This window comes from Pteropus medius, unplaced genomic scaffold (genome assembly GCF_902729225.1).
Source record: "Pteropus medius unplaced genomic scaffold, Ma_sr-lr_union100, whole genome shotgun sequence".
Taxonomy (NCBI): Eukaryota; Metazoa; Chordata; class Mammalia; order Chiroptera; family Pteropodidae; genus Pteropus; species Pteropus medius.
In genome coordinates, this window is record NW_024342647.1 from 1,370,667 (window position 1) to 1,385,699 (window position 15,033).

Below are 15,033 nucleotides of genomic sequence, written 5' to 3' on the forward strand. Positions count from 1 at the left end.
GCAGGAATGGTATATTGGCAGTTAATATAGAGCTGGCATTCTCTAGAATCAACTATGAATTCCCAAGAGTCAAGTGCCTGTGGTGGGTGGGAGTAAATGTTATACCTGAATAAGGCAAGATAGCCTGGAAGGGAGCACTGCTCCGACCCTGGAGTTAGAAGACCTGTCTCCAGAAGGGGCCCTGACATCAACCTGCTGACTCACTGGGCGCTCCGTGCCACCCTCACTTGGATGGCAGATTACTGAAATTACACAATTCTAGATGCAGTCCTTTGACTTGGAACTTTGACTCCACACAGTACAGGACACCTGGGAGAGGACACAGTGTCGTTTATACCCCAGGGTGAACTATTTTATCATTGCTGATTCCGAGAACAGGCCTGATTGAGGAAGGAGGTGAAGAGCCCCCGTGAAGACTCTGAAAGTAGGGAAGGCGCCCCACAAAGACAAGCAGCTCAGAGTCTGGGCTTCCTTCTCTAGTTGCCGCTGACATGTGGGGCTCCCCCGGCAGTGCAGAGTCCCTGCAGGGGCCCTCGACAAGCCTTCCCAAGGTTGTTTGGCCCAGACAGAAACTCAGGATGGACATTTCCTGATGGTTTGAGAACTCACCACAGCTCCCAGTGGCGTTGCCCAGCGACCCCACCGTAGCCACATTGTGTGTGAGCCCCTGGCCTGCACAGCACACATCGCACAATGATGCCATGACTCCTGCTCTGTTGTGACTCTGCTGCTCTGGAAGTAGAATTGGTACCATGATTTAATCTTCAGCCAAGCCCAGTGTGGCGGGCTGTGGCTCAGCTCACAACCTCCTCGCAGATTTATCTCCTTCCCCTCATTCACTATCTTCTACCCATTCCGGATTTTCTCTTCCTCAAACACACTAAGCTTGTTCTCATGACAGAGACTTGTCATGCGCTGGTCCCTGTCCTTAGATCCTCCCATGCTATCTCTTGGTCCTCATTCAGGTCTTAGTGTGATGGGCACCTTTTCCTGAGAGGTCATTCTGTCCCCGAGTCACTTTCTACCCTGTTATCAGCCTGTGTTTTCTTCTTAGCACTGCCACTTCCTAAAATTATCTTATTTACTTATTTACCCAGATATTGTCTGACTGTTTAACTAGAACGTAAGCTCCAGGAGGACAGTGACAAAGGCTGTTCTGTTCTTTGCTCAGAGCCTAGAATAGTGCCAGCACCTACGGGGGGACCCATCCAGAAATCCCAGGCGGGGCCACCCTTGTTCATTTTTTCATTCAGTTTTCACATGTTTCTCCTCAGAGGGGTGTGCATATCAGCCCGGCAGTAGAGAAGGCCCTGGCTGGGCTGCAGGCAGGTCGGGCTTGCGCCCAGTTTCACCTGTAGCTGACTTAGGCCACCTCCTACCCATCTGCAGAAGGAGTGGAATGGACCAGTGGTCAGAAGCTTGCGGAGACAGACTTTAGTTTGATACAAAAAGAACTTTTGAACAGACTGGACAGGAGACAGAAAGGTAACACTACTGCTTACCTGCACGACCTGCATACCTTGTCCATCTCTCCACGACCCACTCACCACCCTCTGCCTTAACCAGAAAGTTCAGTGGCTGGGGAACTAGATCAGATGATCTCTGCGGACTGTTTCATCTCCAATTTCAGGAGCTTGCCTGGGAGCCGTTTATTTCTAATCCATGGTCCTCAGGGCCTCCAGGGAGGAGAAGGTGAAGGAGTGGGTTAAGATTCTACTTGTGCACGGGAGTTAAAGCTGGGTGATTCATGGCACCAGCACACCAGCTAGTGACCACATCTGCCCCACCTGCTGTTTGCTTTGAACTGGAAGCCGATGGTCTGAATCAGGAGTGCAGCCCTGACAAGGAACGAGCTCCAAGGCTGCTTCAGCTGCCGAGTCACTGTGTGAGCTTGACTAAGTCTTTTCTTCTCTGAGCCTTGTCTTTTTTTTCCCCCCCCCTGGAAAAATGAGAATGTTTAGATTAGAACTGATGCTTTTAAAGGCTCTCTTCTAAGCCTAACATCCTAGGATTCTACCAGTAAACCTCACACATGGAACCCCTAGTGCTTGTGCCCAGGCTCCAATTCTTCAGCAGATCATCTTTCTTAGTAGACAGCCTGGCGGGGAGTCAAGACCTCTGACCTCCATCAGCAGCAGCTCAAGTCCTCTAGAGTGTCTGTGCTTATTCACAGCTCTGGCTGGGCAGACGACATCAGTATGTGATCTGTCAGTGGACAGAGCCCGAGATGCCCATCAGGAGAGAGCTGAGCTAAATCTAGTCCAGAGTCACCTGGTGGCTGTCCCACCAGCATCCTGAATGGCTCTCTCATCCAGAGGGCAGGAGAGGGACTTGTGTCTCTGTCTTTGCCCATGTAGGGACTCCTTGGGCAGCATCTTTGCCAAGACCTCTCTGAATGTCCAGCTTTAAGCAGGCCTCCCTGTGGTCTTGAACCTGGAGGAGGAAGGAAGTACAATGAAAAGGCCCTTTTCTATGATGCCCTGTGATAATTGCATGATGTTCTATAGTTCCACACTGCTTTTCTGAAATGCATCTGAATTCATCTGACGCACAACCACACAGGAAGAATAGGGAAGCCTAATACTGAGTTCCTGGGGCCATTCTCTGTCCTGAGCCATCATTTCTTTTACCCTATATGATTCCTGTAGGGATGAGAGGCTCAGAAAGACCAATAGTTGAATAAACATTCCCTAATCATCTTTTCTCAGCTAACTCCAGCTTGGGAATTGGGAATTAAAAATGAATCATTAACTTTTTAATGCTCTGTAAAATATATTTACCTACACAAACACAGGGTATAGATCCTCAGCGGAATAGGCTTTTCATGAAACATAAATCTTTTAGATCACCATTGAAGGGACTGATACACTTCTTGTGGTTAAAATAAATACTAAAATTTAAAAAATGAATCAGACATGGTCCCTGCTCTTAGGCTTTCCATCCAGCGTGAGTCTTGCTTCTGGAAGGTGCCACTCTCATCCAAGGTGGAATTTTGCTTTAGTAAAGGGCCCCAAGCAGACATTCCTTTTTTTGTCTAGTCGAGAAGCAGAGCACCAATAACAGCGGCAATTGTTCAAAATGTGAAGGCTGGAAAAGTCCTTAAAATCCCCACTTCTCCCTCCTCCCATTTTCCAGATAGGGAAGCCCAGGCCAGAGAAACGACTCATCCAAAACCCTGTAATAAGTTAGGACCGAACTAGGTTGAGACCCACACCTGCTGCTTCCAACTCATTCACTTCAGCTCACCCTCTCCTGAGATGCTTTCTGTTTCAGCAGGCCCCTCCCCTGCCCCCAAGCAGCCACTGTCCTCCACGGCAATAATCCAGAGATGCTGCCGAGAAACCTGTTTCTCACGCAGGGGAAGGTGGTTATTTACTAAGAGTGATGATAATCTACTTGGGGCAGTACTTCATAGTTTGCAAAATACTTTCATGTCATTTATCTCGCCTTCCATCAACGTCTACCTTTCTACACCCTATACTTTCTATACCTGTCAATCCCTTAGCACGTAGTGCTCTCCCATGGAGAGGCAGTTTAGTGTGGTGGTTAGAGCATGGCCTCTGGAGCCAAACTTCAGGGGACTGTAGCCTGGTGTGAAGTTGTGTGGCCTCCAGCGAATTGTGTGACAGAGGTTAACTGTGCCTAAGTTTCCTCCTCCATAAAGTTCTCATGTGAGGATTAAATGAATTAACTTGTGCTTATAACAGTACCTAGAACACTGTTAGGGCTTCACAAATGTCAGCTACTACCACTGCTACTACTATTATTGTTGTCGTTGTGTTATTTTAGAACTCCATCCTATGACCCCAATGCCCTTCTCCTTATGCAAGACTCAACTCAAATTCTCATCCCCTAGGAAGCCTTCTCTGATCCTTGTTCCCCAGCAGATTTAGATGTTCTCTGAAATTGACTGAACTTATTTATATGTATAAATTTGCCTATTTTCTGGTCTTGCTCCTTGACTAAGCTGTGATCTTTGCCCTGTCTTTATCTGAAACATATAAGTGTTAAATTGATGTTTGGTGAATGAATAAAGGATCACATTGATTCCTCAATCTAGGAATCATTCTTAACTTCTTTCTTTTCCTCATGCCATGCCCAATCCAACAGCAAGTCTTGCCAATTCTACATCTAAAATGGATCCTGAATCTGCCTCTAGGCCAGTCCAGACTACCCTCTCCTCATACTTGAACAACTCGGCTTTCTCACTGGTTTCCATGCTCTTGCCCTGGTCACCCTATGATCCAACTTCATCTCCCTTCTTACAACTCTCCCTTGACTTCTCATTGCTCTCAGTCTACTTACATGGCTCCAGAGCTCTGTATAGCTAGCTCCTACCTTCCTGCGTACCACTCTCTCCTTCATCAGTATGCTTCATCTGTCCTGGTCTCCTTTTAGTTCCTTTCCCACCTCATGGTCTTTTATACGTGCTGTTCCCTCTGGTCTTTGCAGAGCCAGCTCCTATTTTTTGATTTCAAGTTTAATGCTACATCCTCAAAGAGGCTTTCTCTGACCACCTTAAGGGAATGTTGCCCAGTTTTTGTGTCACAGCACCCTCTTTATCTATTTTGTAGAATTTATCATAATCTGCAAATATCTCGCTTGTTGATGCATTTATTTGTGAATTGATTATCTCAGTGTATTGCATGTACTACAAACTTCAAGGTATACCTTTTTTTTTTTTTTTTGGCTTGTTCACTAGGGTATCTCTAGATCAGTAATTAATACATTTCTGCTAAACGAGTGGATGAATGAATGAATGAATCCTCCTAGCAACGGAATGAGTAGACCAAATACATATGCTCACTTTACTGATGACAAAATCGAAGTGTAGAGAGGCTGATTCTTGCCCTAGGCCACACCAGGCTGGGAGCCGTACACCAGATCATGGACTTTTCCCGCTAGACCATTTCGCCTTGAGGGAGACAGACTTTGGGCTGGGAACCCGGCTCAGCTGATTCACAGACTGATCCCCCAACACGGGAGTGCATGGCAGAGAGCCTACGGTTCCTGTCTCTAAAGCAGTACTACCCTTGTGTGGCTAAGGATTACATCACATCCACTTCTAAATTCCGGGCTGCACTTGGGGCATTGCACACACCCAGTAAACACCCAACGACCATTAGAAAAGTGCAGTGATTGTTTGAGAAAGGAAATCAGACCCATAGGCCTGAGAACAGGCTTGATCTCCCAGGACCTTCTTCAGAGCTGTTCTAATTTAGGCCTGATGGAATGGGAAAGCTGTTGTTTCTAGTTTCCTTACACTACTGTGGCCTAATTTGGAAGATTTTGCCATTCCTGCTTTTCTGACTGCAGCCTGAGAGGAGACCCTGATTATTGACATCATTTAAAATATTGCTTTGGCCACTGATAACAAGCTGGCAGCAAGGTACCATTTCTGTGATTTCAGGAGGAAAGTCCCTGGAGAGAGAACCAAGTGACATAGAGCCCTGGACCCGAAGTCAGAAGGGCAGTGCTGTGGGTGGGAAGGAAGGCCCTTGGCCTTCCAGGCAGCAAACTCTAGGTCCCTTAGTGACCCTCAGCTACCTCCTCTGTAAGGAATGATTTGGGTCTGATGGTGGCCCGGGAGTCAGAGGGTTTGGATCTGGTGCTGACTCTATTGCTAGTTTGTGGTGAAGATCCTTGTCAAGGCCCTTTCCCTCTCTGGGTCTTGGTTTATCATCAGTACAAGGACAGGGTTGAATGTAGCTCTAATATTTGCTCTTTCTGTGGCTTTTCCAAAGAAACGTTTGCTCCTTTAGGACTGGGTTTCCCTATCAGACAGTCCTCGGAAGCCAGCATGAAATCAACACGGCTACCTCTAAATGGTTCAACAAAGCCTCTTAGTCCTAAAGGCCTGAATTCTCAGGGGCACTCTAGGAGTCAAGTGCTTACTCCTATCACTCTCCCAGCTATAGATGCTAGGTACACATTCCAATAACAGATACCCACTCCAGTGAAGGAGGATCTTCAAGAAGGCAAGGTCATAGAAGCAGGTTGGGGAGTATGACTCCTCTGAGAGTCTAGAAGTTGTGGGCATTGAACCCCGAGGACATAGTACTCTCCTGGCCTTGACCTACTATGTGAAAAGACAGGGTTTAGGAAAATCAGATATGTCCCAATGTCTTCTGAGTGTTTACTATGGTGCAGGCTTTGGCTCAACACTTTACATATACTGTTTTGTTTAATCTTGAGTCCTGCGAGATAGATATTATCATCTTCATTCTGCAGAGGAGAAAGTCGAGATGCGGAGCTAAAGAGACTTGTTTAAGTTTATACAGCTAGAAAGACCAGGGTACAACCCAGCACTCTACCGCTAAACTACTGTCTCTCTTAATAACAATAGCAAAAAAAATAATTAAAGTTGAGACAGTTCAGTTAAGTAGTTGTGGAAATTACTCTGGACTTGAGGACTAAATAAATGGCTATGAATTCTAGTTTTTGAATTTATTAGGTTGGTGACTATGGGCAAGTCATTGGGCTTATTTGAGTGATAGTATACTAACATATAAAAGGGAGATAATCACTTCATACGATTTAACGAGATAATGTATGTGAAGTTTTTAGCATTGATGCCTGGCATATAATAAGTGCTCATTAAATGTTAGTCACGATTACTGTTAGTGCTACTGCCTTCCCTCCAGAGTGGTTGCAAAGCTCAGCTGAGATAACGATTGGGAAAACTCTGTTTGTTCTGCACCTGTCAGTAAATCCCCTTTATTACAATTATAGCAACCTAAAGGAAAGGGTTATTTGTGAGGCTCTGGCTCCATTCCCCACTAAATGGTTGAAATTCTTTGCTCTGCAGCCAACATTGATGATGAGCGAGGGTTTGACTTGGTGCCCACTGTGAATGACGTCCTTCAGTAGATCTCCAAGAACTGCAGCAAATGCTTTTCTGAACTTATTTTTAGCACCAGAAGGATTTTGAAGCAGGATTTCAACATTTAGTTTCATTGTCTGGGGAAGGTACTTTGCAATTAATGTGAGTTTACGACTTAGGACTTTCTCCCTTTCATCATCTTAAAAAGAGGTACCATGGAGGCAGATCAAAGATGTGCTTGGCAGAAATATCCCCAGATCCAAATGAGTTCTACTGTTGGTTATTCCTGATAATTGACATAATCTGTGCTCATTGTAAAAAAAATTTGGAAAATGAAAAAAACTATTAAGGAGAAAAATTTTTAAATACTCATAATGCAATTATTCAGAGACAAAGATCATTAATATTTTGGTGTATTTTCTTTTGATCTTTTATTTTATACACATATTCATATATTGTTTTACATAACTGCGATTATAGTATAACTGGTCATGTAACTTATTTTTTATAAGACTTTATATATTTAGAGTAGCTTTAAGCATACAGCAAAATTGACAGGAAGGTACAGAGATTTCCTGTGTACCTCCTGCCCCCACACATGCATAGCCTCTCCTATTACCCACATCCCTGCCAGAGTGGCACATTTGTTACAATTAATGAACCTACATTGAAACATCATATTTGCTCAAAGTTTATATTGTACATTATGGTTCACTCTTGGTGTTGCACATTCTTTGGTTCTGGACAAATATATAACGACGTGTATCCATCATTATAATATCATGCAGAGTATTTTCACTGCCTTAAAAATCCACTGTGCTCCACCTATTCATCCCCCACCCCCAAACCTGGCAACCACTGACATTTTTATTGTCTTTACAGTTTTGCCTTTTTCAGAATGTCATATAATTGGAATCATGCAGTATGCAGCCTTTTCAAATTGGCTTCTTTCACTCAGCAATATGCATTTAAAGTTCCTTCATGTCTTTTCATGGCTTGACAGCTCATTTCTTTTCAGTGCTGAATAACATTCTGTTGTCTGGATGTACCACAGTTTATTTATTCATTCACCTACTGAAGGACATCTTGGCTGCTTCCAAGTTTGAGCAAATATAAATAAAGTGGCTATAAACATCTATGTGCCGGTTTTGGTGTGGACGTATGTTTTCAGCTGCTTTGGGTAAATACCAAGGAGAATAAATGCTAGATCCTATGGTAAGAGTATGTTTCATTTTATAAGAAACTACCAAATTGTCTTCCAATGTCGCTGTGGCATTTTGCATTCCCGCTAGTAATAAATGAGAGTTCCTGTTGCTCCACATCCTTGTCAGCATTTGGTGTTGTCAGTGTCCAGATTTTGGCCACTGTAGCGGCAACCTATTTTTTTCACAAAGAATTTCCTTCACGAATGTAATTTTTTATAGGTGTATAGTGTTCCAACATAGGGAGGTCACAGAGCACAAAGTATTTAACCTACCCCTTATTGCTATCTGTTTCAATTTTTCTAATTTTCACTATTATCAATAACATTCTCATGAACATTTTTATACATAAATCTTTATTTACTTCTGATTATTTATTTCCCTTGGATATATTCTTAAAAGTGGAAATAGTGTGTCAAAAGAGTGCAAATATTTTTCAGGCTTCCTGGAAACTTTCTATCATTGCATTCCTATCAAGAGTATGAGGCACTCCCTCACCAGCAACAAGTATTATCAGTTGTTTTAAATCGTTGATGAATCAATAGGTTAAAAAAATGGTAACTCATTGTCTCAATTGGCAAATCTTTGATTGCTTAAATTGAATGTACAGTACAGGTAGTCCATGCTTCTTAGCCGCTTGTATTTCCCAGTGGGTTATGTTAGTGTTCTTTGGGGGACAGACTTTGCTAATAGTGGCCCCAATAATCCCAAAGTTGTCTGCGGATGACGTCAAGCCTTGCATTTAGCCACATCTGATAGGAGAATAGACTCCAGCAGGATTAGAAACTGTCAGCATTGCAGTTTCAGTGAAACCAGAAAGAGGAAACTCTCTGTTTTATTGGAATCTGGGAGATGAAGTTATTTTTCTGAGCCATGTCTATTATATAATTATGCCTTCTTTTCTTACTCTCAAAGCTTCTCTTCGATTCTGCTCTAGCAGGAGGGCTAAATTTGGTGTGTATGTATTCTTCCTTGTAGAATGTGTTTATCAGCCTCCTACTATGTGCAGCACACAGTGGCCACACGAATGGACTGTGGAGACTAGAGAAGAACCCGGGCTTTGGAGTTGGGCAGATCTTGGGCAAGTCCCTTAACCTCTTGGTGGCTCAGTTTCCTCTTCTTTTAAGTATGGGTGGTATAGCCTTACCTTTGAGGAATAAATGTATTATGAGTACAAAACTCCTGGAACAGTATTTGCCAGATCATAAGGCTCCATTTAGCTCAATAAACAATTCTCGAGCCACTTCTGTGTGTTTGTCACTGTGCTAGGTGTTGAAATCAAAGAGGAGTCAGATGGGGCCCTTTATAATGTCTGCATTACCTACAGGAGAAAGGTCAGGCTGTTCATCAACTCCGACAAGGCCCTGTCTGACACCTGCTGTTCTGTGGCCCTCTCATTAAGTCCTGTGGCCCCAGGTGTCGTGGTGGGTTGACAGCTCTCTTTAGAGCCCTGGCCCTTAGCTGCATTTCTGGAACAACAGGAAAAGTGCCAGTCAACATTAGGTACACAGAGAGTCACAGCTATAATTTTTATTTTCTCTTTTCTTCTTAAAGTTGGATCATAAGCATTTTCCCTTTATAGTACAGTTGTTAAGGGAAGCACTAGAGCCAGTTTGATTTCAGGCTCCATCACTTACTAAGTGACCTTGGAAAAGTGGCTTAACCTATCTGTGCCCTAGTTTCCTTATCTGTGAAATAAGGATAATAATAGTACCTACTTCCTGGGGTTCTTCTTAGGATTAAACAGAATATTTTATGTGTAACTCTTAGTAATGTCTAGCACATAGTAAGGGCTCAGTGATCTAGTATTACTATTTGTTATACTGTCTTTTTAGCCATCCTTACAATAAGTTTGCATGATTAAGTTGAACAGATATAATACCATTCTCTGTTGTTGGATATTTAATGTGTTTCTGTTTGTAAACACAAAGAAAAGTATTATTCCTAAGAAAATTTTAAAGTCATCTTGAAATTTAGAGATAAAGTCAGGGCAAGAAATTTAAGAATTAAATGTTGAATAAATAACATTAATATGCTTAAATTGCCTTTAAAAAATCAACATTTCTGTATATATTACAGGGCAATTAACCCATCTCAGAAGTATGGGGTTTCCCTACTTCTGAGGCAGAGAGCTGGCCTGGATCACTTAGGTAAGGTCTTCTAGTCTTTCTGCAGGCGAAGAAGCTGCATCAGCTCTTCTCTCCTACTGCCAGAGAATCTCTGATATAGCACAGCTGAGGGCCAACCCAGCATTTTCAGCTATACTTAGGGATATGTGGTAGGGCAACCATCAAGCCATGTCACCTGATGGGGAAATTATGGGACAGAGATTTCTGCTGTGGTGCTTCAGCCAAGAAAGCTCAAAGTTAGCATTGGTATAAATGAAATATGAACCTACACAGGTCTAGCACCTTCTGTGTGCCAGGCTCTGTAAAATATTCTCTACCATCCTTAGCTCAACTAAATAAGACAGAATTTATTGGCCCCAATTTACAGATGAGGAAACTGAAGCTCAGAGAGGTTCGAGGTTTCCTCCAAGGTCACCCAGCTGGCAGAGTCATGACCCAGATCTGTCTGACTGTGAAGATACAAGCTCTTCCCATGGTACCACAGGATTTTTCAGTTTAATTCAACTTAACAAGCATGGATTAGCACTCACATGTATTACCCCTGCTAGGCACTGAGAACAGAGAACACAGCCCAGTGGGAGAAATAGACAAATTGCAAGTTCTAGTAGTCCTAGTAGTAGGAGGATACACGCCTATGAGAAGTAATAAAGCTGTACGGACAGTTCAATTTATCCTGTTGTATATATTTCTGAAAGCCATCCTTAATCCTTTTAGGAAGAGGCCGGGGAGAGATAGATTGATAGATCAGGGTTGTAATCAATGAATAAACAAAGGGCAGTGGGAAAATTGGGATGGAGATTAATTCCCACTCAGAGATCTAGGGAAGTCTTAGAGGATATGGTATTTTGGTTGGGATTTGAGTGTGAGGAAGAATCAGCAAGAGTATTGGGAAGGGGCATGACCTGTTCACCCCCTCTCACAACAAAGCTAAAAACAGAATCTTGATTTGGGCTTGCTGTATAGTGGCCTGAAACCAAAACACCCACACACACCTCTCTCATTTTGTGCTCCACCCCCATTATACATAGACGGACCTACCAAGACACACCCAAAGATACTCACAGACGCAAAAACGCAAAGAAAATATACATAAAACACACACCAGTACACATGCAGGTACTTAAAACACAATATATGCAAATAGATACTAGCTTCCATACTCATAAGCTCACGCAAATACATATAATACTCATACACAGACCCACAAAGATGTTTACGCTTTCATACACAAGCACGTACATATTCTCTCCCCACCCACTACTCATATAGGTAAATACATGCATTTTTTCATTAACATGGACACAGGTTCACATGAAAATCTCATCCTGCCATTCTGGTTGGGGGCCAGTGAATAATGGGAAGCCATGCACGAAGGCAAATATCACGTAGCCGAGGGCCAGGAATGGGCTGGCGATGGGGCTGGGATTAAGCCCTGTCAGATGACAAACCCGCCCCGCCTAGCTCCCTCTGAAAGCTGCTGAGCCGAGGCTGCAAGCGCCTGAGCAAGCTCAGGATCCTGGGCGGATGGTGCGAGGCCGCGCGCCAGAATTCCAACCTCACACAGGGTTCAGTGTCAACCAGGGTCAAGCTCTGCTAACAGACCAACCCCAATCCCTGCAATACGCAAGCCGGCTCTGGGGACACACAGGGCTATGGCTTGGGGCTTATCTTAACACAGGACACTGAGAGTAGTCAGCATTAATAAGGGTTTACTGCGGGCCAGGCACTGAGTTAAGCCGTTTCAGTACATAATTCTCACAACAGCTGGGGGGAAGGGGTGGTCAGGGTGGGAGTGGGTTAGGTGTGTAACGTCCTCATTTTAGAGGTGAAACCACTCAGCAGGAAGCAAGAAGCTGAGGTCCCACCCGTCAGTCCAATTTTCCCCAGGGTTTCGGATAAAGTGTGCATGTGAGCCTCTCTCCCCAACGCAGGAACCTTGCACTTTACGCTCCTGGCAGGTCTCTAGACCCCAGTTCCTGCCTGGCACAGCGCCTGGCCCACAGGCAGGTTCCTGGTGACGGCGTGGGTGTTGGTTCAAGAAGGCCCTCAGCAAGGACCTCAGTTTCCCAGTCTCTGAAATGGGAACGGCAGCACAGACTTCGCAGGGCGGAGGCTAGGCTCGGCTTTCTCGGGCAGCAGAGGCAATGTTGAGCTCTACGGCTAGTCTTGCTGCTGCCACCCTCGCCCATCGCGGGGGTTCCAGCCCAGTCCCAACCCGGGTGCGGCTCCAGCGCCCCATTGTTCAAGAGGGCGGGGAAGCTCCTGAGAGCGGATTCTCCGCCCGGGTCGCTCTTGCAGCCCAATGGAGCAGATGACTTGGCCCGGCGTCTGTCGCGCGGGGCGCGTCCTTTGTCTGCTCCGCGGCGCCCGGTGCCGGAGGCCCGCGCCCCGCTCCTTGGGTAGACAAAGCCCGGGCTGCGGCGAGCCGGATCGGCTGGAGCCGGGCTCGCACCACCCTCCTCCCGCCTTAGTTCCGCCTCCTCTTCTCGGCGCCCTCTGATTGGCCCGTGAGGCTACAAAGAGGCCGAGGAACGGGTGGATCACGTGGGTTAGCGTGACCTCCCATTGGTCAGATGAAGCTGCCAATCGGGGAGGGCGGGCTGTCCGCGCACGGCCGGGTCTCTCCCTCCGCTCTGGGGCCCGCCCGCAGGGCCGGCCGCCTGTCAGAGGGAGGTGGCGATGGTGCGCCCGGTGGCGGTGGCGGCTGCGGCGGCTTTCCTGGTCCGAGTGCAGGGAGAAGATGACTGACCGACCGACTGACTGAATGAATGAATGGCGGAGCCGAGCGCGCCATGAGGAACCTGCCGAGCCTGGGCGGCCTCGCCCTGTTGTGCTGCGCCGCCGCCGCTGCCGCCGCCGCCGCCGCCACAGCAACCTCGGCGGGGAATGTCACCGGTGGCAGTGGGGCCGCGGGGCAGGTGGACGCGTCGCCGGGCTCGGGGCTAGGGGGCGAGCCCACTCATCCTTTCTCTAAGGCGACGGCTCCCACGTCTCAGTCTCCGAGGACCGGACCCCCTCGCGCTACAGTCTACCGACCTCTGACTGCGTCCTCTTCAACCCGGTCCCGGGAGACCACCCCTCCTCGGGCGACGTCCGGACCTGCTCTGACCACCCTTCAGGCGCCTCTCGGCCCCTCGTCGACATCCCCTCCGGCGGTGGAACACACTCCGACCACCCCCCGGGCGACGACAAGACCCACGCCCACCACTCTCCCGACGACCACTGGCCCGGTGCCGACCGCCCCTTTAGCGACCACCATTCCGGCGCTCACCACTCCGCAGACCCCGACCCGCGTTCTCCCAGGCAGCAGCAGAGTCCCGCCCACCCCACCTGCCACCGAGCCTCCCACCCCTTCTCCCCCAGGTGAGTCCCAGCTCTTCTTCGCCGGGCAGGACCCTCCCCAGAGGCTGCCCATCCTTACGAGGATAGGGCTCTTGGCTGGAATAGACTATTTCTTGCTCCAAAGATTCCCCAGATTTCGACTCTCAAGGGGAGTTGGGACCAAGCTCCAGCTAACCTGCCTCCCCACCCCCCAGTCTGGAAAGTCTTTTGTTGCCCCTGGGCTGCGCTTCCTCGGGAGGGGGGCGGCTGCCGTGTGGAAGGCATTGCACCCCTTTCCAAACAGGGCTTTCTGGCCTTTGTCAGACACCCAGAATGGGCACAAACTTTTGGGTTCTGTTCGCTCACCCTGTCTCTCAGCCTGCTGTTATTTGGGAAAGTGTGAAAGCCAGGACAGTACCACCTTCAACCGATGGGTCAAAAGCTGGAGTATAAGGGATTCCTCCCAAAGCTCCAGTTTCCTGTTCATTTCTCCTTGTTTCTATAAATATCAGATGTGCATGTGACAGGTGGAAGGGATATTGAGAGGATTTTGTTTACAAACAGTAGTACAGACCAGTTGAGCCCCCACTCCCCCAAAAGAGAGACATTGTAATCCATGTTTTCCCTGCAAATATGTGGATTCAGTAGGTCATTTGGGACAGGTGTGTATCTAGGTTGAGCACATTTATAAATTAGGTTAAATCCCTTCCTTTGCACCATTTTTTCCACCCTTAATTATAACGTCAATATGTTTGGACAAATACACAGTTTAAGCAGGGATACCCATTTTTTTCTCCCTTAAATTAGAATGTTCAATTTTGCTGATGCTGATAAATGCCAATTTCTGTTTAAGTGCATGTAGAAAATAAGATTTTTCCTGCTGTTTGAAGTTTTCAGGCAAAGTCAGAGACAACTCCTATTTTCTCCTTTCATTCTAAAATGGGACTGGAACTAAAATAAAACCCACCTTGTCAAGACATTAGACAAGAGTTTCTGAATTCCTTTGCTTTGAGTTGGGGTGGAGATTTGTCCAAACATTTGTACTTACGTTGAGGGATCTCTGACCTAAATCCTAGGCTCAATGATTTACTGTGGAGTCAGGTATGGACTTCAGACTATAATTGAGTTTGTAGAGAGTTTTCCCACATGATTATTAGTCTTAATACAGGCTTGAATCATGGGTTGGAGCTTAGCATTGACATAAGTAGGAATGTAGATTATCCACCCATAAAAAACCTAAGTTTGCATCTCTTCTAGCTTCAAGGAGTGTATTAACTAGTGGGGTTTTGACTGTAACCTTTTTTGGCCTTTGTATGGAGAGATTGACATATTACTGAGAGACAGGAAGCATGGTGCTTGAGCATATGAACTCTGGAGCCCATTTTTAGGTTTGAATCCTAGCGCTATCCCTTAACTGTGTAATCTTGGGCAGGTCACTTAACCTTTCTTCATCTGTGAATTGAAGATCATAGTACTTACCTCATGGGATTGCTGTGAAGATTAAGTTAATACATTTACAGTACTTAGAACAGTTCCTGGTACAGAGTAAGCACAATGT

At 46.1% G+C, this 15,033-nt stretch overlaps 1 protein-coding gene across 1 annotated transcript in view; it reads left to right on the plus strand.

Moving 5' to 3' along the window:
- Positions 1–12,762: 12,762 nt before the first annotated feature.
- MEGF9 (multiple EGF like domains 9) overlaps positions 12,763–15,033 on the plus strand; it is a 91,009-nt gene continuing 88,738 nt past the window's right edge. Inside the window, exon 1 of the mRNA XM_039866754.1 lies at positions 12,763–13,517. Coding sequence (XP_039722688.1) covers positions 12,923–13,517 — 595 coding nt within the window. The 5' untranslated portion in view covers positions 12,763–12,922. The remainder of the gene's footprint in view (positions 13,518–15,033) is intronic.